General features: G+C 41.5%; 1 protein-coding gene across 27 annotated transcripts; it reads left to right on the forward strand.

Moving 5' to 3' along the window:
• The first annotated feature begins 180 nt into the window (after nucleotides 1-180).
• Nucleotides 181-24,344, forward strand: LOC129017849 (polycomb protein SUZ12-like). 27 transcript variants are annotated; one of them, XR_010124639.1, is made up of 7 exons: nucleotides 1,086-1,247; nucleotides 2,061-2,232; nucleotides 4,380-4,426; nucleotides 4,516-4,580; nucleotides 9,559-9,658; nucleotides 17,637-17,746; nucleotides 19,433-24,344. XR_010124639.1 is itself a non-coding variant. In XM_054458651.2 (4 exons), the coding sequence occupies exons 1-4, from the start codon at nucleotides 1,321-1,323 to the stop codon at nucleotides 17,693-17,695; spliced, it is 456 nt and encodes a 151-aa protein (XP_054314626.2). In that variant the 5' UTR covers nucleotides 1,254-1,320; the 3' UTR covers nucleotides 17,696-24,344. The 27 variants fall into 27 exon arrangements, 9 of the variants coding, with proteins under 9 accessions (XP_054314626.2, XP_063512136.1, XP_054314636.2 ...); XR_010124640.1 differs by lacking the exon at nucleotides 2,061-2,232 and adding an exon at nucleotides 5,798-5,852; XR_010124638.1 differs by lacking the exons at nucleotides 1,086-1,247; nucleotides 2,061-2,232 and adding an exon at nucleotides 182-755.
• The last annotated feature ends 478 nt before the right edge of the window (nucleotides 24,345-24,822 follow it).

A 24,822-nucleotide genomic window follows, 5' to 3' on the forward strand; every position in this document is an offset into this window, starting at 1 on the left:
TCCGCCGCCCCCTACTTAGGGGAAGGCCCTTCGGCTTCTACAGCCACCGTCCCCTCCCTGTGGCCGATTGTGGGATTGCACCGAGAACCCGCCCTGGTCTTGGGCCGGACGACTCTAGCGGACAGGAGTTGAGGGGCGGGGCTAGACGGGAGTGGGGGTTAAATGCGCGCGCGCCGCTAGACTTGGACAGCGATCGGGAAAAGCGCCTCCAGGTATGGAGAGGTGGGCTACCCAAGCCTGAAAGGGACACGAGATGCATTTTCTTCAGAATATTGTCTATTTTCATTGTGTTCCCATCCCACGTCCTGACTTCCCAACACCAAGAACAACAACAAAAAAAAGCAAAGGAGGAGGCTATTGTACAATTAAACATTTTTGAAAGCCGGTCGCGGTGGCTCATGCCTGTAATCCCAGCGCTTTAGGAGGCCCAGGCGGGCGGATCACCTGAAGTCAGGAGTTCGAGACCATCCTGGCTAACATGGTGAAACCCCGTTTCTACTAAAAATGCAAAAAAATTAACTGGGCGTGCTGGCACGCGCCTGTAATCCCAGCTACTCAGGAGGCTGAGGCAGGAGAATCGCTTGAACCTGGGAGGCGCAGGTTGTAGGGAGACGAAATCGCGCCACTGCACTCCAGCCTGGGCGACAGAGGGAGGCTCCGTCTCAAAAAAAAAAAAAAAGCAAGACTCGCGAAACACCGGATTCCTTCTCAGCTTTCTGAGCTGAAAAGGTATAGATCCTCAAGAAAAGAAGAGTGTAAGTACTTCTCAACCATTTTACCTCTCTGACCACTCTTACGGTGTTTGGGGGCAAAAAACTAAGGATCTAGACTCCCTAAACCGCTCGCCGGGTCCTTCTCTCCCCACAATGCACCGGGGCCAGCAGGAAGGCCGCTCCGACCCCTAATTTTCCCGCGAATTCATTTCAAAGAGGCGGCCGGGCCCGCGATCGGCAGCGCGCACGGGCCAACCAAGCCGCGCCTCCGCGTGACTGACGGGGGAATCCGCGGGCCAAAGGGGTGGGCGGCCCGGCGGCGCGCGCTCCCGCCGGCCAATCAGAGCGCCGGGGGGGGGAAGTGGGCGGAGAGAGGCCAGGGTAAGGTGAGCGACCTCCGAAGCGGAGCGGGGCTCTGAGGAGACACCTTTTTTTTCCTCCCTCCTTCCCTCCTCTCCTCCTCCCTTCCCTTCCCCTCTCCTCCCCTCTCTCCTCCTTCCCCACTCGGTCCGCCGGAGCCTGCTGGGGCGAGCGGTTGGTATTGCAGGCGCTCACTCTCCGGGGCCGCCCGGCGGGTAGCTGGCGGGGGGAGGAGGCAGGAACCGCGATGGCGCCTCAGAAGCACGGCGGTGGGGGAGGGGGCGGCTCGGGGCCCAGCGCGGGGTCCGGGGCAGGCGGCTTCGGGGGTTCGGCGGCGGTGGCGGCGGCGACGGCTTCGGGCGGCAAATCCGGCGGCGGGGGCTGTGGAGGCGGTGGCAGTTACTCGGCCTCCTCCTCCTCCGCGGCGTTACCGGTGAAGAAGCCGAAAATGGAGCACGTCCAGGCTGACCACGAGCTTTTCCTCCAGGCCTTTGAGAGTGAGTGTGTGCGAGGCTTTGAAGGCAGGAAGACCCACTCTGCCAACACCGGGGATGGGACAGTCTGCTGGGCCCCCTTCCTCCTCGGGAGTCCACTTGTGTGGTAGTGGAGGGAGGAATTGAGGGGATGTCCCCCTTTCGGAGATTACGTCTCCAGGGGATCCGGAGTCTAGGGCCTTGGGAGAGCTGGAAAAGAGGGTTCGGGTAGGTTCTTGACTCCCCCAAAATCCGATTGACGCAAGAGGCTCAGGACTGGGGCCCCACGTTCAGAGCAGGCGGCTTTTAGATGAGGAGGTAGCAGTTGAACTGAGCGGCAGTCACATCCCGAGACTGGTTCTTGTTTTCTTTCCTGCCTTTCGGACTCTAGAAATACAGGGGTTTCGGTTGTAGCTTTTGAGGGGCAAAATGAAGCCAGTGAAGGGATGAGTGCAGTGGAACCGAAGAAATTGTCCTTAGTCTGAAATGCCTTCGCGCTAACTTGGTGCTGCAGGTTCATATGGCACCTTTGGATGCTTAAAACCCTTCAAATCTGTCCACCCATTTTGTGGATATGTAAACTGAGCCAGAGAGTGGTCAAGCATCTTCTCTGGAGACGACCCCGGAATTCTGCTTTTTCTCCTCGGCTTACAGAACATTTTCTTGCGTCAATTTCTGTTTCTAAGGTCTGTCTGGAAGGTGAAACTGACTTATTTGGAAAGGAGAGCGAGGTGTCTGGAAACAAACAATAGAATTTATTAAAAACATCGTGACTATAAATAATCCTGATTGTTCTTTAGGGAATGTTATATCCTGATTGGTTTCCTTTTTTGCTTTTGTGTGTTATAATTTGGGTGATCTTTAATAGCTAAATAATCTTACAGAAACTTGAATAAACTTGGCTCTACCGCCCAGTGTCCTTATTTATAATTTCACTGTGGCGTATGTTAAGGGCATGGTATCAGCTGTGCTTAGAAAGACGTATTACGTTGTTTAATACCCTTCCTTCATTCTCTCTCATTAGTGCTTCATGAAATTCTAATTGGAACTTAATAGAAGGAATTTCAGTTTTTATCGAAACGAATATTGAACCCGCTTCAGAGAGATTCACATTATTCACATATTATATTTCTTAATATACTTTGAAATATCTGGAGAGGCTTTAATTGAAAATAGGATGGAGAACTGAAGGGCAGTGGTGACAATAATGATACTTGTTTGTACCCCTTCTAAAGTATCTCATCTCCCTTTAGTTAATTTAAAATAAAACTAACTAATTGAAGATTTAGGTGGAAATTTTAAAAGTTCTTTCTGAATGTTAAGAGAAGACACATCCTCCAAGAAAGTTTTAACTGTTTGCGTTGTGATGAGTCTACCTCAGGGAAGTCAAGTGTCATTAAGAGCTAGATCTGGTCATAAAACAACTTGAAGTTGTTTACTGGAAAGTTTAAATACTTGAATGTAATTATTCACATAGTTATTTCTATTTGGTTTATTCTGATACTGCTGTATAATGACCTAAAGTGATACTAATAGGTCTTTAATGTAACTGATATAATAGTATACGTATTTTTCATCGACTTAAGTCTTGTATAACAAATTACATTTTAACTAATTTGAAATTTAATTCAACTCATTTTAAGCGGTTAGAAAGACTGTTTTGTGAATCTGTCAGTTGTGTAAAAAATGTATTGAGGTAATATTTATGTTGAACAAAATAGATAACAACTTTAAATTATAATTAGGAATATTTATTGAGAATTTTTGCTGCAGTTTGTGTCCGAGATTTATTTCAATATTGACTGACTTTTGAGTGCAGTGGATCCCACCTGTAATCCTAGCTACTCTGGAGGCTGAGGCAGGAGGATCTGTTGAGCCCACGAGTTTGGGACCAGCCTGAGCAACATATCAAGACCCCTTTTCAAAAAAAGAAAAAAAAAAATCTTGACTGACTTTCATCATACCTGTATTAGGAATGTCTGGATCTGTATTAGGATGTCATCATATCTGTGTTAGGATGTATTAGGATTCTGTTTTGGCTGACTACAATTTTTTTTTTTTTTTTTTTTTTTGAGACGGAGTTTCGCTCTTTGTTGCCCAGGCTGGAGTGCAATGACGCGATCTTGGCTCACGGCAACCTCCGCCTCCCAGGTTCAAGTGATTCTCCTGCCTCAGCCTCCCAAATAGCTGGGGTTACAGGCATGGCTATTTATAGGTTACTATGCCTGGCTATTTTTGTATTTTTAGTGGAGACAGGGTTTCTCCATGTTGGTCAGGCTGGTCTCGAACTCCCGACCTCAGGTGATCTGCCCACCTCAGCCTCCCAAAGTGCTGGGAATACAGGCATGAGCCACCGCGCCTGGCCGGCTGACTACAAATTTTTTAAGTGACCATTTAAAAAGTGAAATTTTCATCTTGTTTGGTATCAATCAGTAGTTCTTTTGTTGACTCCAGCTACCTATTACAGCTGCTTTTTGGAAGAAAATTGGTTATAAATAGTTTAAATTAGCTAAGTTAAATGAGTACAACTACTTCTCTTGAGTTCTGCTCGGTAACAATAACTATCTTAGAAAGGCTTAAGAAAAATATTGTGGAGAACCTTCAGTATAAAAAGCGTAGATGAACTTTGTGAATGTATGCCATTGATTGAATACCTTTTGATCTTACTGTGCATACTAACTTTCTTGATGTAAATATTTAGTGCGATATAAATATTTAGTGCATGATTTCCATAGCAGATGATAAGTTTATATTGATTATAACATGGTCTCGGTTGATATTTTTCTGACAAGTAAGTTTAGATCATGTTTGGATTTTGTTTCCTATTACCTAGAGCCAACACAGATCTATAGATTTCTTCGAACTCGGAATCTCATAGCAGTAAGTAGTCAACAAAATTCATCAATATTATTTCTCTCTTATAACTGCATCTGTATTCAGTTTTAACATTTTTAAAACTCTTTTTGTAGCCAATATTTTTGCACAGAACTCTTACTTACATGTCTCATCGAAACTCCAGAACAAACATCAAAAGGTACATTTTATGAATCTTATTTCAAGCTGATCAAACCATGTTAGTTTTATTTTAAAGTACTGTTTCTCAAAATTAAAAAAAAAACAAACAAAAATAAGTACTATTTCTAACTAAAGATTTAATATGAAAACTGAAGTGAGAGAGTGACTGGTTGAATTCGTTGCAGAGTGGTTTTCAATAGTATAATCTTTGTAAGTCTCAGGTTGTTATTAGTTTTTTGTTTTTTTTTTTTTTCTCCTGTAATAGGAATGAGGCTGGGTGTGGTGGCTCATGCCTATAATCCCAGCACTTTGGGAGGCCAAGTTGGGCGGATCACTTGAGGTCAGGAGTTCGAGACCAGTTTGGCCAACATGGCAAAACCCTGTCTCTACTAAAACAAAAATTAGCCGGGCGTGGTGGTGTGTGCCTGTAATCCCAGTTACTTGGGAGGCTGAGGCAAGAGAATTGCTTGAGCCCGGGAGGTGGAGGTTGCAGTGAGCCGAGATTGCGCCGTTGCACTCCAGCCTGGGCAACAGAGCGAGACTCTACCTCAAAGAAAAAAAAAAAGAACTGATTTTAGTAGTGAAGTGAATAAAGTGATTGTACTGATTATATTTTTACTCTGTGCCATGGGTTATTTCTCTTTTTGTTAGTTTGTTTGTTCGTTTTTTTGAAACAGAGTCTCTGTCGTCCAGGTTGGAGTGCAGTGGCGCGATCTCGGCTCACTGCAAGCTCCGCCTCCTGGGTTCATGCCATTCTCCTGCCTCAGCCTCCTTATTTTTTTTTTTTTATTGTTGTTGTTGTTGTGTTTTTGTTTTTTTTTTTTTGAGAGAAGTCTCACTCTTGTCCCCCAGGCTGGAGTGTAATGGTGCAATCTCGGCTCACTGCGACCTCTGCCTCCTGGGTTTAAATGATTCTCCTGCCTCAGCTTCCCAAGTAGCTGGGATTAAAGGCACCTGCCACCACACCTGGCTAAGTTTTGTATTTTTAGTAGAGACGGGGTTTCCCCATGTTGGCCAGGCTGGTCTCGAACTCCTGACCTCAGGTGATCCACCCACCTCAGCCTCCCAAAGTGCTGGGATTACAGGCATGAGCCACTGTGCCCGGCCACATTTTCTTCTTTAATTCAAGAAGCCTCCAAGATGAACAGTGTCCTTCCATACTATGCATCTTGATCAAATCTCTATCAATTCTTAAGAAAAGTCTCAGCAAATTTTATATGAAGCCTTTTCCTCCAGGTCAATTCAAGACACCTAAATACCATATAAGGCTACTAAGTGCCTCATGAGTAAGGTAACAGTTTCTCCCTTTTTCCACCATTACACTACCATTGCTCATTCTGTTTTTTTCAATTAGCATAGATTTTAAAGCTGTAAAGCATTAAACATTAAAACAAGTTCAATAGAATGTTGTCTTCTTACTAAAAAAACTAGTTTGAGAATTATTTTCAGTAAACTCTAATAACATCTATAAAGTCTGAACTCAGTGCTCTACTATGTTAGGATACTTTGAAAGAATTATTTCCTAAAGGATCAACAGTTCTTCATGACACTTTTTTTTTTACATTAAAGTTTTTAAAATTAAGTTAACCTGGATCCTGGATTCACTGTAACATTTTACCTGATTCATTTAATTCAGGCCAACACTATGAAGCTACAGTTAACATACTTTGATTTAAAAGGTATTTAGACTTTAGGTCAGTTTGAATGAAACCAAAATTCATGTAACTTTAAATTCACACTTACCTACTGTCTTCTAACTGTCCTTTGGCCCAGGTTTGCATAAATCCAACCTCTGATCTATTTGCAATCAACTAAGAAAGCAATGAAAACATTAGCTGGTATCAGAGATTCTAACCTCTATAAAGTGACAATAAATTTCCACAATCCATTAGAAATCAAACCTATCATTTAAAGAATTCAGATTTCAAAAACCATGAAACACTGGTGTACTACATTGCCAACATGCAGTCACTTTCTCTCCAAAAGTTTTAGACCACTTTAGTCTGAGTCTTAATAGTTGTTGGTCTTAAGGAATTTATCCGTCAGCCTTGGTTTTCTCACATATGGCAATATGTGAATCCTCATATTTTTTAAGGATTAAATCAGATAATTATGCAAAACTCACAGCATAGTGCCTGGCACATAAATGGTCAACAAATGTTAGTTGTCATTATTATTTTTTAACTAACCATTTCAAATGACATGCACACAAAAAAGTATTAAGAAGAAGCCAAGGATAAACTGTAGAATCTGGGTTTGCATCAGTTCTGCTACTAATTCATTCAGGAGCAACTCATTTATTCTCTCAGATGCCTCATCTGTAAAAGAGATATAACACTGGCCTGACCCTGAAAGTTACAGTAAGGAACAATGTCACCCAAAGCACGCTGGTTTTACTTTGATTACAGTACTTATAGCTGAATACTTTTACAACTGTATGCCATCTGTCTACTTATTTATGAATTGATAAAAGGAGGAAACCATATCTTAGTCTTTGTATTTTCCACTCCAACCTGGTAGAACATTGCATCAGGTAGGTGCTCAATAAATATTTGATAAATTCAATATTACTGCACATCAAAAAAGTCAAATAAATTAATACAATGAAACAGTCACAAGAAACACAAAGAAAAATCCATGCCCCTAAACTATAGTCCCTGGTTATCCAACCAAAAATATAAACATTTTCTCTTTGCAAAATAAATGGGTGCTCCTAAGTTGGCTATACAGTGGATTCTGCAGAGCAACTCCTCTCCTATTCAGTCCTTCCAATGCGGCATGCTCCCTTTGCCAGCAGGCCTTTGCCCTTCCTTCTCAGAGGACAGGATTCATGCCTTTTTCTCCTTTATACAGCCAGGGTTTAGAACAGTAGCACATTAAGTCTTCAATAAACGTTGGCTAAATTGAACTAGGGATAATGTCAGATGTTTGACCTATAATTTTTCAGTTTGCTGAGTAAGCAAACAGTTCGTTTTTATATGCAACTCGTTTCCTTTCTCTCCTGTTGGTTACCCTGTCAGCCCAGAAATACAAGAACTTCTCAGATGCCTTTAAATACCTTGGACTAAGAAATTCTAGCTCAGTTTTCTGCCTTTTTCTTTTTTACAAGGTCAATATATACCTATGCTGTGGTATCATACTACATTAAAAGAGACAAGCTCTTAATATATTTAACATTCAATGTTAAATTTGCTCTTTTTTTGTTTATTAATTTCTTTAGCTCTTATGTGAGTTTGTTTAGCATATGCATTTGGGCTAAAATCCCATTACAAAGACTAACAGTATTTTTTACATTATATAAACAAGAATTCTATAGAAACAAACACACACACAAAAAAACCTGTTGAAAAAGGAATTCCCATTTATGTTCCAATGGAAAGACCCACCCAAAAGACCGTCACCTGGTTATGCTAAGTCACCTTATAAATCCATTATGAAAACCACTTCTAATGTCTTGATCTTGGGCTAATTTAAACACCCAGGTTGGTGATAAACTGAGCTACAGTTAAGTAGTTCATAGAGCTGTCGTACACTCAAAATAATGTTTATAATAATCCCTTTGTAATTGCCCTATAACTGCCGCCTTAAAGACCCCAATCACCTAAATAAAAATATTTTGTCCACAAATCCACCAAAACCAGAAAAGGGTACTACGAAATTTTAAAAGGTATATACATCCTGACACCTTTTTTTTTTTTTTTGCCATTCTAGATATCAGTCATTTCTTAATACTTTTAAATTAACTGGAAATGAAGCATCAGCTCTCATTTAGCTGTAAGTTTCACATATTTAAAACATTTCATTTTTTTTAAGTCTACAAAATAAACTTAGACCAGGAATTTTTATCAATGTTTCAGACATACACAAGAAGTTAAGTTTGAACCCCTACCAACGTACTCAAATATATATATTATTTACATATATTTGAGAATACATATATAGTACATGTACATATGTATATGCACACATACATGCACACATACATATACACACACACACACATATATATATAATTTGAAAAGCACTAGTATCTACTCACAACCAGTGTCTTTGAGGTGGTTGATGGCACTGGAAAGAAGACGAACACAACGGAGAAATCCAGCACCTTGTTTCTTATGGATCTTCTTGTGATTCTATACACTGATTGTAACTGAATCAAACTTTTCAATATACCTAAAAATGAAAACGGCTGCATAAGCATGTTGGTAGTTATAAGGCAGTGGGCGTAAAATTTTTCTTTTGTTCTTTTTATACTCTAAAGTTACAAATATGCTTCAGAGCCTGGCTAGATTATGCAAAATACATGAGTTAATCCACAGGATTGAATATAAAGTTTTTAAAAATCTTGAAAGTAAAATTTTTAAAAACAATTTTAGTATATTTTTATCACATCTGCCACTCTCAAGCTGGGCTATAATTCTAGTTAGTAAAAAGGCTATTTTGGTAGCTAGTGTCTAATAACACTAAGGGAGTTTATTAAATAACTTCTTTCCAAGAAAAAGAATCTTGAAAACTTTTATCACGGCCAGGCACAGTGGCTCACGCCTGTAATCCCAGCACTTTGGGAGGCCGAGGCGGACATATCACGAGGTCAGGAGATCGAGCCATCCTGGCTAACACAGTGAAATCCCGTCTCTACTAAAAATAAAAAAAAAAGTTTAAAAATTAGCTGGGCGTGGTGGTGGGCGCCTGTAGTCCCAGCTACTCGGGAGGCTGAGGCAGGAGAATGGTGTGAATCTGGGAGGCAGAGCTTGCAGTGAGCCGAGATCCCACCACTGCACTCTAGACTGGGAGACAGAGCGAGACTCCGTCTCAAAAAAAAAAAAACAACTTTTATCACAGTCACATTTTAAATACATTTCAATGACATGACCTACTTTTCAAGGGATAGTGTCAAGGCTGACAGACCAAAAATCTGACCTACCTGTTATATTTTAAAATGCTGTAGAACAAAAGCTGTTTGTAACGCTTTTCCCCTGCTTCTTTCCTGTATGCAGGCCTTGAACGAGCAGGACTCTTGCAGATTTCACTTCACCTCCTGCAGACAAGCAGCGCAGGGAAAAGCATTACTGTACTTGTCTGTGGATATACCTGCAAGTAAGTAAAGGCTCTACCACAGCCAATTAGTAACATGGCATCAACCCATGCAAAAAGATAATATAATAACATAATGATGTCAGTAGAATCCTAGCTCTATTTCAATGACATTAAGAGGTCAAAGTTTTAGTCTAAAGTATTGCTCATTCAATAAATTAGCAATATCAGAAAAATTCACCTAGTATAGAGAAAAGCCTAAACCACTTAAGTAAGGACTAAAGCTTTCAAATAAGGAACATGGAAGGTACACTTGAGCCCCGGGATCTAGCTGTGCCGTAAAAAATGCCCACCCCTGGGCTTTTCATTATGCAAATCAGTACATTCCCTTTTTAAAAAGCCGATTTGAACTTGGTCTCTGTTGCTTGCAAATGAAAAGATATGAACTAAAATATTGTTCAGTATGCATGTACCAATTTTCAAATACACCTACCCGATCTATCTTGGTATATATCTACTGGCATGTAATTCCAGAGCCAGAATCCAGTAATTAAGTAGCTGAATTACCCAAACCAAAGATTTTTTTTTAAGTCACATTAAACCAGTTGTCCAACTAGTAAGCCTGGTTTACAGGTATGCTGAGATACATATATTGATTACCTCAGTCCTCAGGGCAATGCACCAGTGGCTTAAGCAACTTCACCTGTGTAGTCCAGTGTGCCATAATATTTTTTATGTGTACCATGATATGAAAAGGTTGGGAAGCTCTACATTAAACCATAATAAGAAATTGCTAATTATGGACCTTCTGGAAGACAGCCTAACTCTGAATTACTCAAAATTATGAAATATATTGTATTATTTAAGTGTACGTGTCACAAACATTCTGTCCAAATATTCCTGGGTCAGAAGTTAATCAGAAATATTACCTTTTCTTATACACAGAGAAGTACATGCTCTCACTTTAATGAAACCTCATGTAATATAACATACATGGCCACATAAAAAGTAAAGCCTTTTATAATTGAAAGTTAAATAGAGGGCTCTATTAGCTTCTATTAAAACTTTGACTTCACTAACAAATACATGATTTATAAACAAGTTTCAGCATGTTTTGTTGAGAGGGGTAGATGGCAACTTCTATAGGGGAATATAATGTTACCGTATAGACCAAAGTATAATGTGTATACTCAGGATTTTGGGCTAAAATTTAATTATTAGACTTTTGTTTGTATACTTAGCCAATTAAAGGCAAGGGTTTTGCAGAATGACCTCAGGCACAAGCAAGAGAGAAGCCTCTGGTAGCCAATTAATATTAACCATAAGATAAAACATAATAAGCACATGCAAAGATGTTCAACATCATTAGTCATGAGGGAAATGCACTTCCAAACCATGACGAGATACAACTTCATACCCACTAGGGGGGCTACAATTTTTTTAAAGGAAAATAACAAGCGACAGAGGAATAAAGAAACTTCCAGTGGAAAACAAGAGTCATGACAGATCAAAATCAGGATGCCATCAGCAGTACTCTGAACCTACACTGTCCAAAATGGCATCCACCAACCACATGGGACCTTTGAGTACTTCAAATATGGCTAGTCCACATTGAGGCAAGCTGCAAAAAAAACCACTGATTTTTTCTTAACATAAAATGAGAAAACCACTGATTTTTCAAAGACATAGTAAATATGTATATATACATAAATATGTAAGTAGCTCATTATTTTTATACTGCCATGTTGAAAATATTTTTGATATATTGAATTAAAATATATTATGCTTATTATGCATAATATATTATATTACGGGTCTCGCGATGTTGCCCAGTATGGTCACAAACTCCCGGCCTCAAGTTATCCTCTCACCTCAGCCTCCCGAGTAGTTGGATTACAGGTGCAAGCCACCATGCCCAGTTTATTATGCTTAACGTCATCTGTTTCTTTTTATTTATCTTAATGTGGATACTAGGAAATTTAAAATTACAGATGAGCTCCCATTTGTGGCTTACATTATATTTCTACTCAATAGTTCGGATCTAAACCTAGAAGATAATGGAGCAATGTATTCAACATTTGGAGATAAAGTGCTATTTAATCTAGAAGCCTGTACTTGAACCATACCAACAGATAAGAAATCAAAATATATTTTCTGATAAGATCTAAACTTTCTTCCCATCTTTGTATTATTTCTCAAAATGACAACAGAAGATAGAGTTCACCAAATCAGAAGAGTAAACAAAAAATAGGAAGTCACTGAACCTAGAAGAGACAAACGAAATTGCCAACATAACAATAAAGGCAAGTCCCAGGACAACTGCACAGCAGGTCTTAGAGAACCATTACGCCAGACTGAAGAAAGAGAACACAGACCCCCAGGAGGGGTATCTCCAAAAAGAAAGCCAATGGAATACTGACAACTGAATATATGGAGAAAAGATCTTTAGTTCTGTAGGAGAGTTTGAGGATTATGACATGTAATTTCTCATTTCTAGCTAGGAGAGAAATAGGAAACTAAACAAAAGGGAAAAGTAGCTACTAACTTCAGAAAAAACAAGCTGTCAAGAAAGAAAATATTCTTGTACCCATGTGACCCAACTATGGATATTTACATAATCATAATAATGTAAACATGGAACAATGGTTTAACCAAAAAGGTTCCTATAATTATATTGGAAGACTAAAGAAAGACAGGTTTCAACTTAACCTGATTATACTATTCTACAAAAAGTTAACTCGAGAGCCAAGTTACTCTAATGTGGTCAAAAGCTATCAGGTTTCCTGAAGTTAGTGAGACATCTAGTGGTAAATACAAAGTGGCTAGAGAACTTTGCATTTGAAAAAATTTCTTGGCTGGGCGTGGTGGCTCACGCCTGTAATTCCAGCATTTTGGGAGGCCGAGGCTGGGGGATCACGAGGTCAGGAGACAGAGACCATCCTGGCTAACACGGTGAAACCCCATCTCTACTCAAAATACAAAAAATTAGCCAGGCATGGCGCCATGCGCCTGTAGTCCCAGCAACTCGGGAGGCTGAGGCAGGAGAATCACTTGAACCCGGGAGGCACAGGTTGCAGTAAGCTGAGATCGCGCCATTGCACTCCAGCCTAGAGCGAAACTTCATCTCAAATAAATAAATAAATAAATAACGTCATTATGATGTGTAGGCATACTTAAAAACCGGTGTAATAGAATAAAGCCATAATTTTTAAGGCCTTGAATTAATAAAATGTGTAGTGAAACGATTAAGACGCTAGCATATATAAAGGGAAATTTTTAAAGTTAAATTTCCTTACATTATAGGCAAGGTTAACCTCCTTATTGCCAAGGGCTTTGAAATTAATAATATGAGAAGCAGCATACAAAAACATTAAATTTATAAAAAGGTCTGAAATAAATGTTCTGAAGGAGTAATCTTATTCTACTTCTCCATACCTAAGAATTTAAAATATTAGAAATTACACTAAACTGCTTTTTGCAGCCTTTGGTTTTCAAAAACAATAATGGTCTAAAAATTACCCTACAGTTTTTACTGTAAAGAATATTTTTCTATCCAAACCACTGTAAGAAAAACCTGTATCTGACAGTCATATAGGTATAATGATATAGAAATTATACATTTTATAATCAATTTGTTCTAGAAATATTAGTTGAAGTTGATAGTGTTACCATGCAGCCCATTTTAACAATCATATGTTAATGTGTCACAAAGAACAGAAGTAGTCTGATGGATGAAATTGGATTCTAACCCCCAATTGCCTGAGGAATCTAAAATTTGGGATCAAATTATTAAATTAGTCCCACCTTCTTAGCATTGACAAATACCAAACAATTCACTGATTGTGGTTTTAAGAATAATATGTGGAAAGGTCTGATATCAATTGTGGGCAGAGCTCTCATGGTTCAAATATTTCCTCTTCTTCAGAAAGACAGTGTATGAGTGTGTGAGAGAGAGAGAGAGTGTGTGTGTGTGTGTGTGTGTGTGTCACCATGCAAGAAATGTTTATACCTTTCAGTAAAAGGGCAATTCCACAATAAGGGTATTACCAAGTAACTAAAGTTTATACAGCATATTGAAATCAAAGGTACTCTATAAATTTAAAATACTAATATGGTATTAACTTAAAGCAAAGAACAATAATTTTAAAACATCTTATAGCCCAAGTGTATTGCAAACCAAATATAAATTCACTGTGGGATCTGTCTTTTTTTAAGTGATTTTTTTTCCTCTATTAGGGAACCCAGATCTAAATGAACTGTTAAACACTTAGTCTAAAGGTACGCCAAACATTTCTGAAGGTCTTAACAAAGAATCAACTTTTTTTTTTTTTTTTTTTAAACAAAATAAGGCGTAGGTTAAATATTTTATTTGGCTTCTCAAGATGGACTGAGAAGTTGGGCACCAGCTCCAGACCAGTTCCTGGACGCACATCAAACACAGCCCTGTCATTTATCCAGTCAGTCAAAACAATCTTTTCCATCTAACCCTTTAATGTTTATGTCCTAAAAAGCTGTTAATTAAATCCAGCTCTTGAGATCTGTTTGCTAAAATATATACCATCTAATTTGTAAATGATGAACAAAAATGGAAAAAAAAAGTTAGCTTTCCTGGCAAAACAGAAGACTCCACTATAACCAAAGGAGGAAGGACAATGTTTTTAACATTTGTCAAATTTTAAGAGAAAACTAATCAGAGACAAATAGTTGTAAGAAACTCAGAGTACCTCAAACTGTTTTTCCTATTAAGTGGGCACAGGGTATTTAAAAAATCCTCAGAAAAACCTGAAACAAAATCACTCTATAAATGTAGTTCAATATTCCCTCTTCCCCTAAAATATAAGCATAATCTTTCCTCTTAACAAACTTTACTTGTAAATTTTTATAATGTATCATAGGCAGTACGGAAACCACAGATAAACGCTTTAAGGTCTACTGAGTCATACTAAAAACCTCAACTCATTTTATCTGGAGAAAATCAAAATCCCTATTTTTTCCCTCATTTTCTCTATATAGCCTACGGGGAAGTAAACGCAAACAGCTTATTTCTGATGCTTTCTGCACACCTGGGATCGCATGTTCTTTCGACGATCACTGATTCCAGATAGCAACAGATAAACTCTAAAGCAACAAAGATCCCCTAAAAAGGTTTCCATTGACTTCTCCCAATATAAGGACATTGAATAGGGGGGAGTGGGGGGAAATACAAGTATCCTCCAATCCAGGTTTTCCATTAAGAACCACTCCGTTAATGATTCCCTGCATTTTTCCTTAGGGAAAGCAGAACTGTCATGAAGGTCATATATTATTTAAATTCAGCCAACATACATTCAAGCTAAATTCTCAAATACCAAATTCACTGCAAGTTTTCATCTAGCTGTACTGGGATGTGACACACAGGCATTCAACTACAAAATTAGCCCAAATAAATCTCAAAGTCTAGTGTGGGCAAACATAATTACAGTTTATTCGTACACGTGCACGCACACACACATCCTCTACGGAAAATTATCTTTCTCACCACTCATCCTAATATAAACGTGGACAATTTATCAGGGGTAAATGGTGAAGGTAGGATAATGTCGTGATTTCAATTCCTTTTCAAACCGAATACAAATTTTCCTAAAATGGGGGTGACATGTCCATGTAAGAATACCAAAAATGGCACTGTAAGCAAAAATGTACCTGTAATGTTAAAGATTTCATGCACCTGGAATCATAAACACTTTGTAAGTGTAGTCTTATACCTAGCAACCCCTCCGGACATTATTTTCCATTTAGAAAAAGGAAGGGGAGGGTGGGGAGAGTAAGAGAAAGTTTGCTCTAAAGTTTGTATGAGCACATAGTTAGAAAAGTACCCCCTACCCGCCTCCTAAAGTGTGTTTTTAAAGCAGGTCTGGAGTTAGAAGTGACACACATTCTGCGGCCTACAAGGCACAACCCCAAACATGCCACCCTACAATCAGACACTTCCAAAACACAGTGCACAATGAGCCCGAGCCGTCGGATGAGACAGGCACACGGGAAAAGTCAACCTCAGTCTCCTCTCCTCAGAGAGACGTGAGTTTAAGGTGTGTGGCCCCGGCAGCGGTGGCCGGAGGCAGGGAGTAAAGGTTTTGCAAGCGGGCACAAGTGGGTGTGGAAGGTAACAACCCGGGAACACACACGCACACCCTCCCGTTAAGCGCTCCATCTTTAAGGAGTTTACTGCGCGCAGTCAGCAACCGGATTCAATAATCCTCGCCACGGGAGCTCTTCGTCCCCTTCAAGAGCCCACCTGGGCGGTAGCCCAGGGGCTGCTCCCCAAGTCCCGGGAGGCAGCATCGGGCTCCTTGACCAAGACTTTCCGGCCTGAAATCCGCCTGCAATGCCAACCGGTGTATCCTCCCCTCCACAAAAGACCACCCCGCCTCCCCGAGTCATTCTCGGCTTTTTAAAGAATGTCCAAACCGGAGCGAGTGGTTTTCCAATTACTCTCCCTGAACTAGGCCTTCCTACTCTTCCGACCCCCAACTCACCATTGATCGCAATCCTGGCCCTTCCCAAGTCAACAGGTACCCCGCGCCAGCTACCCCACCCAGCGGCTGCCCAGCCCGGGTCACGAACTCCTGACCTCAAGAGATCGGCCTGCCTCGGTCTTCCAAAGTGCTGGGATTACAGACCTGAGCCACCGTGCCTGGCCCTATTCTTGACAAATAAATAATAGTACGGAAGATGTTCTTTGCTATATTCCATTATTAACAAAAGGAATGAGGGAACAGCATAATGGTCCATGAACCGCATGCTTTTTTATGCAGCCATTTAACTGACAAGTTTTATGAAGATCATATAATATGGAAGAATGTATATGTAATGCAAAGTTTAAAAACAGAATAGAAGTTGTATGCATATGCATGCAAAAGTATGTAGCACAATGTAAACTAAGAACAGCGTGGGAGATTTTTTATGTGATTCATTAGTTTTGCTTTAGGCTGTTATAACATTAATGCAATTTTAAATGTTTTGGATTAATATATTTTAATCCTTATTCCATGCCAGTCATTTTTTTTAATGCATCAGTGAAGTCACTTCTCCAGATAGTTACCTCTGAGAGCATTTCATCAGTTTGGATACAGCCTTACAATTAAAGTAATCCAAAAAAGTATATGAAGTTCTAGATATCACACTAAAAATACCACAGATAGGCCAGGCAGGGTGGCTCACCCCTGTAATCCCAACACTTTGGGAGGCCGAGGCGGGCGGATCATTTGAGGTCAGGAGTTCAAGACCAGCCTGGCCAACTTGGTGAAACCCCGTCTCTGCTAAAAATATATATATATATTAATTAGCCAGACTTGATGGCGCATGCCGTAGTCCCAGCTACTAGGGAGGCTGAGGCATGAGAATTGCTTGAACCCGGGAGGTGGCAGTGAGCCAAGATCACACCACTGCACTTCAGCCTGGGGGACAGAATGAGGCTCCGTATCAAAAATAAATACATAAATAAATAAAAATGAAAATACCAGAGATAGTGCCAGCAATTCATTCAACAAATATTAAGTGGCTATTTTGTGCAAAACAATGAGCAAGGTCGTGCATAGACACCGCCCTGCAGCCCTCCCTCCCGGCCCAGACACACCACAAATAACAAGAATATCAACAATTAACATGTATTGAGCACTTACTATGTGCTGGGCACGGTATTAAACCCTTTTTGTGCGTTGGCCTCCCGATAACTCTACAGGCTAGCCAATATTAACCATCACTATCTACCGTGAGGAAATGAGGTCATCGGGTACTCAAGGCAGAGCTGGAAGAGCACGACTCCTGATGCTGCTGATGTTCTGGACTCTAACAGGGAGGCAGCTGGAGAGGATCGGAGTGGGCTGAGCCCAGCTGCCTGGGTTGAAACACCTAGGCTCTGCCACTACCTTCGGCATGCCGCTTACTGCCCTGAGCCTCTGTTTTTTCATCTGTAAAATGGAGATTCTAACAAAACATGTCTCAAAAAGTTGTGGAAAAACAGTGTCTGGTATATTCAAAGTGCTATGATTGTTATTAACAGGCTGTCAACGTCTGGGAGTGGTGGCTCACACCTGTAATCCCAGCACTTTGGGAGACTGAGGCACATGGATCGCTTGAGCCCAGGAGTTCGAGACCAACCTGGGCAACATGGTAAAACCCTGTCTCTATAAAAAATACACAAAAATTAGCCGGGCATGGTAGCAGATACCTGTAGTCCCAGGTACTCGGGAGGCTGAGGTGGGAGGATCAATTGAGCCCAGGAGGCAGAGGTTGCAGTGAGCTGAGATCGCACCACTGCACTCCAGCCTGGGTGACAGAGCAAGACCCTGTCTCAAAAAATATAAAAATAAAATAAAAAACAAGCTGTCACTTGCTCCACTCCTGCCCTAGGATCTTTTCCTGGGAAACTAGTCTTGTTTCTGGGGTCAGGCAGGGCCTGGCTCTACAGTTCCCTTAGAGGAGAAGATTGGGGAGTGCCTGGGAGGCCCTTGGGTGTGAACCTATGCTCCTGGCTGGCTCCCATTATAGGAATTAGGCCAGAAGGCAGTCACCTGCTCTGCTGCTGAGGAGGTCAGACCCTGTCTGGGCCTCTGTTTTATTGCCTGTAAAAAGGAACAGCATTACCTGCCTTACTCCCCTATCTTTCATTCATTCAACTCATTTACTGAGTGCCCCTTACATGCCAGGCACTGTGCTGGAGGACTCCGGGACCACAACAGTAAAGGAAATAGACAAAGCCCTCACCAGGCCCATTAGTTTCTAGAATGATGGGAGAGGGAAAATAATCAAAGAATCCTACTAATTGATATAAAATTCCAACCGTGGAAAATAGTTTCAAACTCCAGGGGTGCTAATTCAGGGGCTGGAGGTGGGGGGCGCAGAATCAGGAAAGGCCACCTTCCCTGAGAACAGAGCAGCTGAGTGGGTTTCTGGAGGCAGGTCCTGACAGTCCTGATTCTTGGGAGGATGGATGGCTCCAATTCTGGCCACTGTGACTGTGCCTGGGCTTGTTGGAGCTTGTTAGCTACCCCACCTCCCCTGAGCCAGGAGTATGAGACTTAGGATGGGTAGGTGCTGGCTAGATACTAGTGAACTGAATAACCTCCCCCTGCAAGCTGCCCCCCACCTGTGGTCCCCTAGAGAGAGGAAATTCCACATTAAACATTCAAGCCTCTGGATTGGCTCCACTCTCCTCCCTCCCCTTCCAACTCCTCCCTACCACTTACACAAAAGCTTGGCCCAGTTAGGTCAGCTGCAGTGAGGGAGGGGTACTTGGCTAAATCCTTGGAATTATTTCTTAGATAAAGAACTAAGGCTAGGAGAGGCCAAGGTCCCTCATCAGGAATGGGACAGGGTGTGGCTCATCCCAGAGCCAGAGCCTGCGGTACCCACTAGGGTAGAGGTCTATTCTAACTCCTTGAAAACAGCTGCAATCAGGTCACTGGCCTGCTCAAAACCATCCTGGGATTTCCATTTCGCTCAGTGAGAGCCAAGTCCTTATAAGGGCCTTAGCCACCTACCTCTTCTCTGTCCCTCTCCCCTGCTTTGTCCCCCTCCTTGTGCTCAAGCCATGCTGGCCTCCTGCTTTAGGGCCTTTACACTTGCGGTAACTTTTACCTAGAATGCTCTTCTCCTGGATATCCGCCTGGCCGGCTCCCTCACTTCCTTCAAGTCTCTACTAAAATGTCACCTGACCCTCCTATATAAGCAACTTCCCTCCTTCCTTGCCTCCTGGCACTCCCTAATCCTTTACCCTGTTTCATTTTTTTCCATAGTGTTTATCACCATCTGAATTATAACTTTCTGGTTTCTTTGTTGTCCATCTCCCTTTACTAGAGGTCATGATGGCAGGGACTTTGTTTTCATCACTACCATATCCCCAGCACCTAGAATAGTGCCTGGCCTGTGGTAGATGCTCAAAAGACGATCGTTGAATGAACTCTCAGTCTCAAGGAGAGGAGATTCAGCAGCTGGAGCCCCAGAGCATGTGGAGAGGGTTGCCAATGTTGAGCTGCACTGTGGAGTCCAGAGCCCAAGAATCTCCACCTAGAAGGAAGCTGAGAAATCACATCTCCACCCATCCAACCGTTTAAAAGACAGGGAAACTGAGGTCCAGAGGGAAAGGTGACTTACCCAGAGAGAGCTAAAAAGTCCTGCCTGTCAAATTTCTACAGGAAAGAAGAAATTTCTACAGGAAAGAAGATCGCAAAGGAAAAGATCTGTAGACTTATTTCCATCAGAACATAAAGCCTTAATTCAAAGGCAAATGACAAACAAAGTAGGACAAAATCTTTCTTTTAAAATATGGCCGGGCACAGTGGCTCATGCCTGTAATCCCAGCACTTTGGGAGGCCGAGGCGGGTGGATCACCTGAAGTCAGGAGTTCAAGACCAGCCTCAACATGGAGAAACCCCATCTCTACTAAAAATACAAAATTAGCCAGGCGTAGTGGTACATTCCTGTAATCCCAGCTACTCGGGAGGCTAAGACAGGAGAATTGCTTGAACCCGGGAGGCGGAGGTTAAGGTGAGCCGAGATCACGCCATTGCACTCCAGCTTGGGCAACAAGAGCGAAACTCTGTCTCAAAAAATAAAATAAAATATGACAAAGGGTTACTATTTTAACTATATGTGGTAATAACCTGAAGATCCCTCCCTCAGTAAACAGATAAAAACCAAGTACTGAGAGGTTGTAACACAGAACATGCATGTGAGACACACAAATGAGTTCTTCTCCAGCTTCCGAATAGTGAGAAAAACACTGTGCCTTTGATCTTGTTCTTTGCAGCCAACACATTAGCAATGATTTTGTTTAAAATGAGAAAGCTCAAAGCTGGTAGGGCTACAGTGAAACAAACACTGCTGAAGGACTGTAAATACACCCTTTCAGGAAAAAATTTGGTAGCCTTTAATCAAGACCCTTGAAGCCTCTAATTCTACATGTACGTCTCTAAAGGAAATAGTCTCAAGTACAGAGAAAAAGCCTTATGTGCTAAGATATTCTCCATAACATTATATTGACAAGAGTAAAAAAAAAAAAAAAGATAACCTACATGTCCAACAGTAGCGAAATGGCTGAGTAAATTATAGTCTATCCACTCCATGAATATGAGTCATTAAAATGATAGGTTCAAAGAGATTATAATAATATGGAAAACTGCTTACATAATAATTTGTATGTAGAAAAAACAGAGCTTGTTTATGTGGCATGGTCATAGGCATAGAAAAGAATTGCACTGAGTAAAGACTGGAAACCATGGCACCAATATATTAACAGAAGTCCTCTCTGCGCGGTAGTAGGGTTAGGTAAGATTTTCTTTTCTTCTGTTTAAAATGTTTTCAACCCTTCTGATATAAACAGATATAAACATATGTTTTAATCATGGAAAACATAAACATTTTAAAAATCTGATGATACTCCTCTCCTTCAAATGTATTCTGGCTCAATTGCCGAATATCAGCTTCATGCTCCTTGATGTTCCGGAGACATCACTAGGAGCTGACTTTTATGGAAGCAGGCAGCACCATACTGAGGGCATTACATACATTATCTTACTGAATCCTGACTACAGCCTTATGAGATAGGTATTACAATTGTTTTTTCTTTGAGATGGAGTTTCACTCTTGTTGCCCAGTCTGGAGTGCAATGGCGTGATCTCGGCTCACTGCAATCTCTGCCTCCCAGGTTCAAGCGATTCTCCTGCCTCGGCTTCCCAAGTAGCTGGGATTACAGGCATGTGCCGGGACACCTGGCTAATTTTGTATTTTTAGTAGAGACAGGGTTTCACCATGTTGGTCAGGCTGGTGTCAAACTGCTGACCTCAAGTGATCCGCCCACCTCGGCCTCCCAAAGTGCTGGGATTACAGGTGTGAGCTACTGCGCCCGGCCAGGTATTATTATTTTTACAGATGATGTAACTACAGCATAGAGGGATGAAGGGAAATGGTTTTTCTCACTCTGGGTACAGGTTTTCTTTTCCTTACACCTACCTGTTCTAGTGCTTTCTGTTATTCTAAGCCTTAGTATATGTTAGTCTCTTTGCCAGTAATACCCTTCGTACTTTGCTTGGCCTATTCAGCTCCTTTTCATCCTTCAAAACCCACCTCTGTGTCCCACTTCTAGGCAGAATTAGTCATTGGCTAATATGTACTTCCACAATACTGGGTTCATACATTTAACCCTGGTTTTAAACTTAACCTGGTTATAAATATGTGTTCCCAGGTTTGTCTCCTCTTAACCCCTACCCATGTCCTGCCTCCAGATGCCCTCCCCAGAGGGCAGAGAAAATTTTTTTCACCTCTGTATTCCCTATCCCTGGGCTTGACATGCAATAAGATAAAATGTTAAATAACTTTGATGACATGCATCAACTCCAGTCAATTGATTGCATCTGTCTGGATTGCTACATTGAGATGGGCTATTTTTCCAGCTTTGTGGGAAGGAGTCCTGCGATTCATTCTTGATGTCTGCCATGGGCTTGGGAATGGTAAGTACTGGCACTAAAAACTGTGTTGTCCAACCCCAGGATATGTACTCAGTAAATTTTGAGAGGCTTTGGGGAAGTGCCTGGAAGTCATAAGGGTTTCTCTCTGCTCCCAGTTGGATAATGCCTATGAGAGGCTGTCTATACAACCACTGTGACAGAGAAGATTGCAACAGGGATTCTTCATCCAAACAGCAGTCTTATCACAGCCTCCACCCAAAACCTATGCCTCCTTTTTGCAAGAGGCCACTTACAGCTTCCAAAGACCTCTTCATGATTTTAGACACTGAGAGGAAGGAAGGAGACAGCATGAGAGAAAAGCTATTTTCCTTTTTGAGATGTTGCTTCTCACATAGCAACCCTAAAAGTCAAAGCAGCATCCTTGTCACGACTAAGGGTGTTCCCAGCACTGAGTAGAAGCTGCAACTGTGTCCCCGTTGCTGTGAGACTTTGACCAAGTCCCTTTCTGGCCTCAATTTTCTCATCAATGAAATAATTTCTGGGCCTCTATTTCCTTGTCTGTGAAAAATGAAGTAATAATATCTACCTATGGGGGGGATGTTTGGGTCAAATGAGAAAATATATATGGCCGTGAGCTTTATGTGGCTGTGTCCAGGTGCCAGAGATGATGATTGCTGTTGAACTGAGCTTGAAGGTAGGAGGGATTTCACCAGAAAGAAGTGAGGCTGTCCCAAGTGAGAGGAAAAGTTGGGCCTTATAGAGGGATGCTACCCAGAATTCAGAGAAGTACAGGGCTAGAGGTGCATTAAGTGCATAAAGATGTCATTACCGCATGGGGGAGGTTTCACAAAACACTTTCTGTCTTTGGCCTCCTGCCCTTGGTTTCATTTTAAACACTTTCCTTTTGATAGAGCCTTCGCATCTATCCATCTATTCATTTAGCATCTACCGCCTGCCAGGCCCACTGCTAGGTGCTGAGGTTACAGACAAGAATTTACATAATTCCTTCCTTCTATGAGTCCTCAGGCTAGTGGGAAGCAGCACAACAAATCTCAAATAACAATAACAAAAGCATGCAGTAGGATGAATAATTTCAGAGAGAAGGTGTGTGTGTGTCATCAAGAGAAAGTCAAAGGATTCACAGAGGAGCTGAATTTTGAAGCATGAGATGGTAAAAAGGAGTCTCCAGGACAACAGAGAGAAGACATGATAAAGGGCTTTCTGTACAGTGGGAAAGGCAAGTTCTGAGAGACAGCAAGGACACCTATTGTGTTGGGGGTACTGAAGTCATCATAGGACACCCTGAAGGAAATTGAGCCAAGGCCTCATGTTCACAAAGCGTTTCAATTTTAGACATTAGTCCCAGAGACTCACTCCCTAAATTGGTCTTTTAGTTGGAGTGTTTAGTCCAGTTACATTTAATGTAATTACTGATATAGTTGTGGTTAAGTCTACCATCTTGCTAAATCTTTCCTTTAACTAAAAAATTTTTTGATAGTGTCTCACTATGTTTCCCAGGGTGGTCTTGACCTCCTGGCCTCAAGGAATCATCCCACCTCAGCCTCTCAAAGTGCTAGGATTATAGGCATGAGCCACCACACCCAGCCTTGCCAGATCTTTTCTTCTTTTCCTACCTGTTTTGTTTCTTCTCCTTTCTTATCTTTTGGGTGAATTATATTATTTCATTTCTGCCTTCTTCCCTTCTGTCAAGGATTATAACCCCTTAAGTCCGCCCGTATTAACTCCCCACCAATGCTTTCAAAGAAAGAAGAGCATACTTCACACAGTTTTGGCCGGAGGTGGTGGTTCACACCTGTAATTCCAGCAATTTGGGAGGTGGAGGCAGGCAGATCACTTGAGGCCAGGAGTTTGAGACCAGCCTGGCCAATATGGTCAAACATTGTCTCTACTAAAAATACAAAAATTAACCAGGCTTGGTGGCACGTGCCTGTAGACCCAGCTATTTGGGAGGCTGAGGCAGGAGAATTGCTTGAACCCAGGAGGCAGACATTGCAGTGAGCCGAGATCATGCCACTGCACTCCAATCTGGGCAACAGAGCGAGACTCTGTCTCAAAAAAAAAAAAGTCACAGTTTTAACTGGTGTCCCAATTTCTATAGTTCTCTATGAATATATTTACTCATGGGGACCCATGGGGCAAGAAAATATATATGTGTATGTATAAATATATATGTATATATTAATTCTGTAATTATGCTGTGACTAATACAGTTAAGTAGCATTATATTGTGTGTTACAATGTGTTAATTTATTAAACATAAATATTTAAAATATGCTATGAAAGCCTGTCTTGGCAAGTCTTTAGTTTCTCTGGATTCTCAAATAAGAAAAGTGGCCCAGGTCTCTTGATCTCTGGGAGACCCTGCAGGAGCGCCTTCTGGCTGACACAGTTTGGGGGTGACATAGAGGGTAATGTCTAGGGATTCCATTTGGTCTCAGGAAGGATATCTTCTGGTCAGGCCCTCCCTCCAGTCCCAGGCTCAGAAGCCCAGCTGTGAAGCCCTGGAGCGCCTGCCTTTTTTTTAGTGCACCAGAGAACTAAACTCAAGCAAGACGGGGGTGCAAATCAGAAGGCTGTTTTCTAACATGGGGGTATCTATTCGTAGGCTGTAATGGCCACATCGCTTATGTAGGGCTGCCTATTTCCAGTGCCAGGGAAATAGAAGATGGAAGCAGGGATCAGGAAGGTGCTAGGTGAGCCACAAATCAGAGCCAAGGGACGGAGGATGGTTTGCGGTAGGGAGAGCAGGCACAAGGAAAG

This window comes from Pongo pygmaeus, chromosome 19, assembly GCF_028885625.2.
Source record: "Pongo pygmaeus isolate AG05252 chromosome 19, NHGRI_mPonPyg2-v2.0_pri, whole genome shotgun sequence".
Taxonomy (NCBI): Eukaryota; Metazoa; Chordata; class Mammalia; order Primates; family Hominidae; genus Pongo; species Pongo pygmaeus.

Excerpts from the sequence above, each read along its gene's own strand:
- LOC129017849 (XM_063656066.1), top strand. The coding sequence starts at position 1,321 with ATGGCGCCTCAGAAGCACGGCGGTGGGGGAGGGGGCGGCTCGGGGCCC. Across the intron at positions 4,427-9,558 it reads GAACTCGGAATCTCATAGCA|GCCTTGAACGAGCAGGACTC; the intron begins GTAAGTAGTCAA and ends TCCTGTATGCAG. Across the intron at positions 9,659-22,026 it reads GTCTGTGGATATACCTGCAA|CTTTGTGGGAAGGAGTCCTG; the intron begins GTAAGTAAAGGC and ends CTATTTTTCCAG.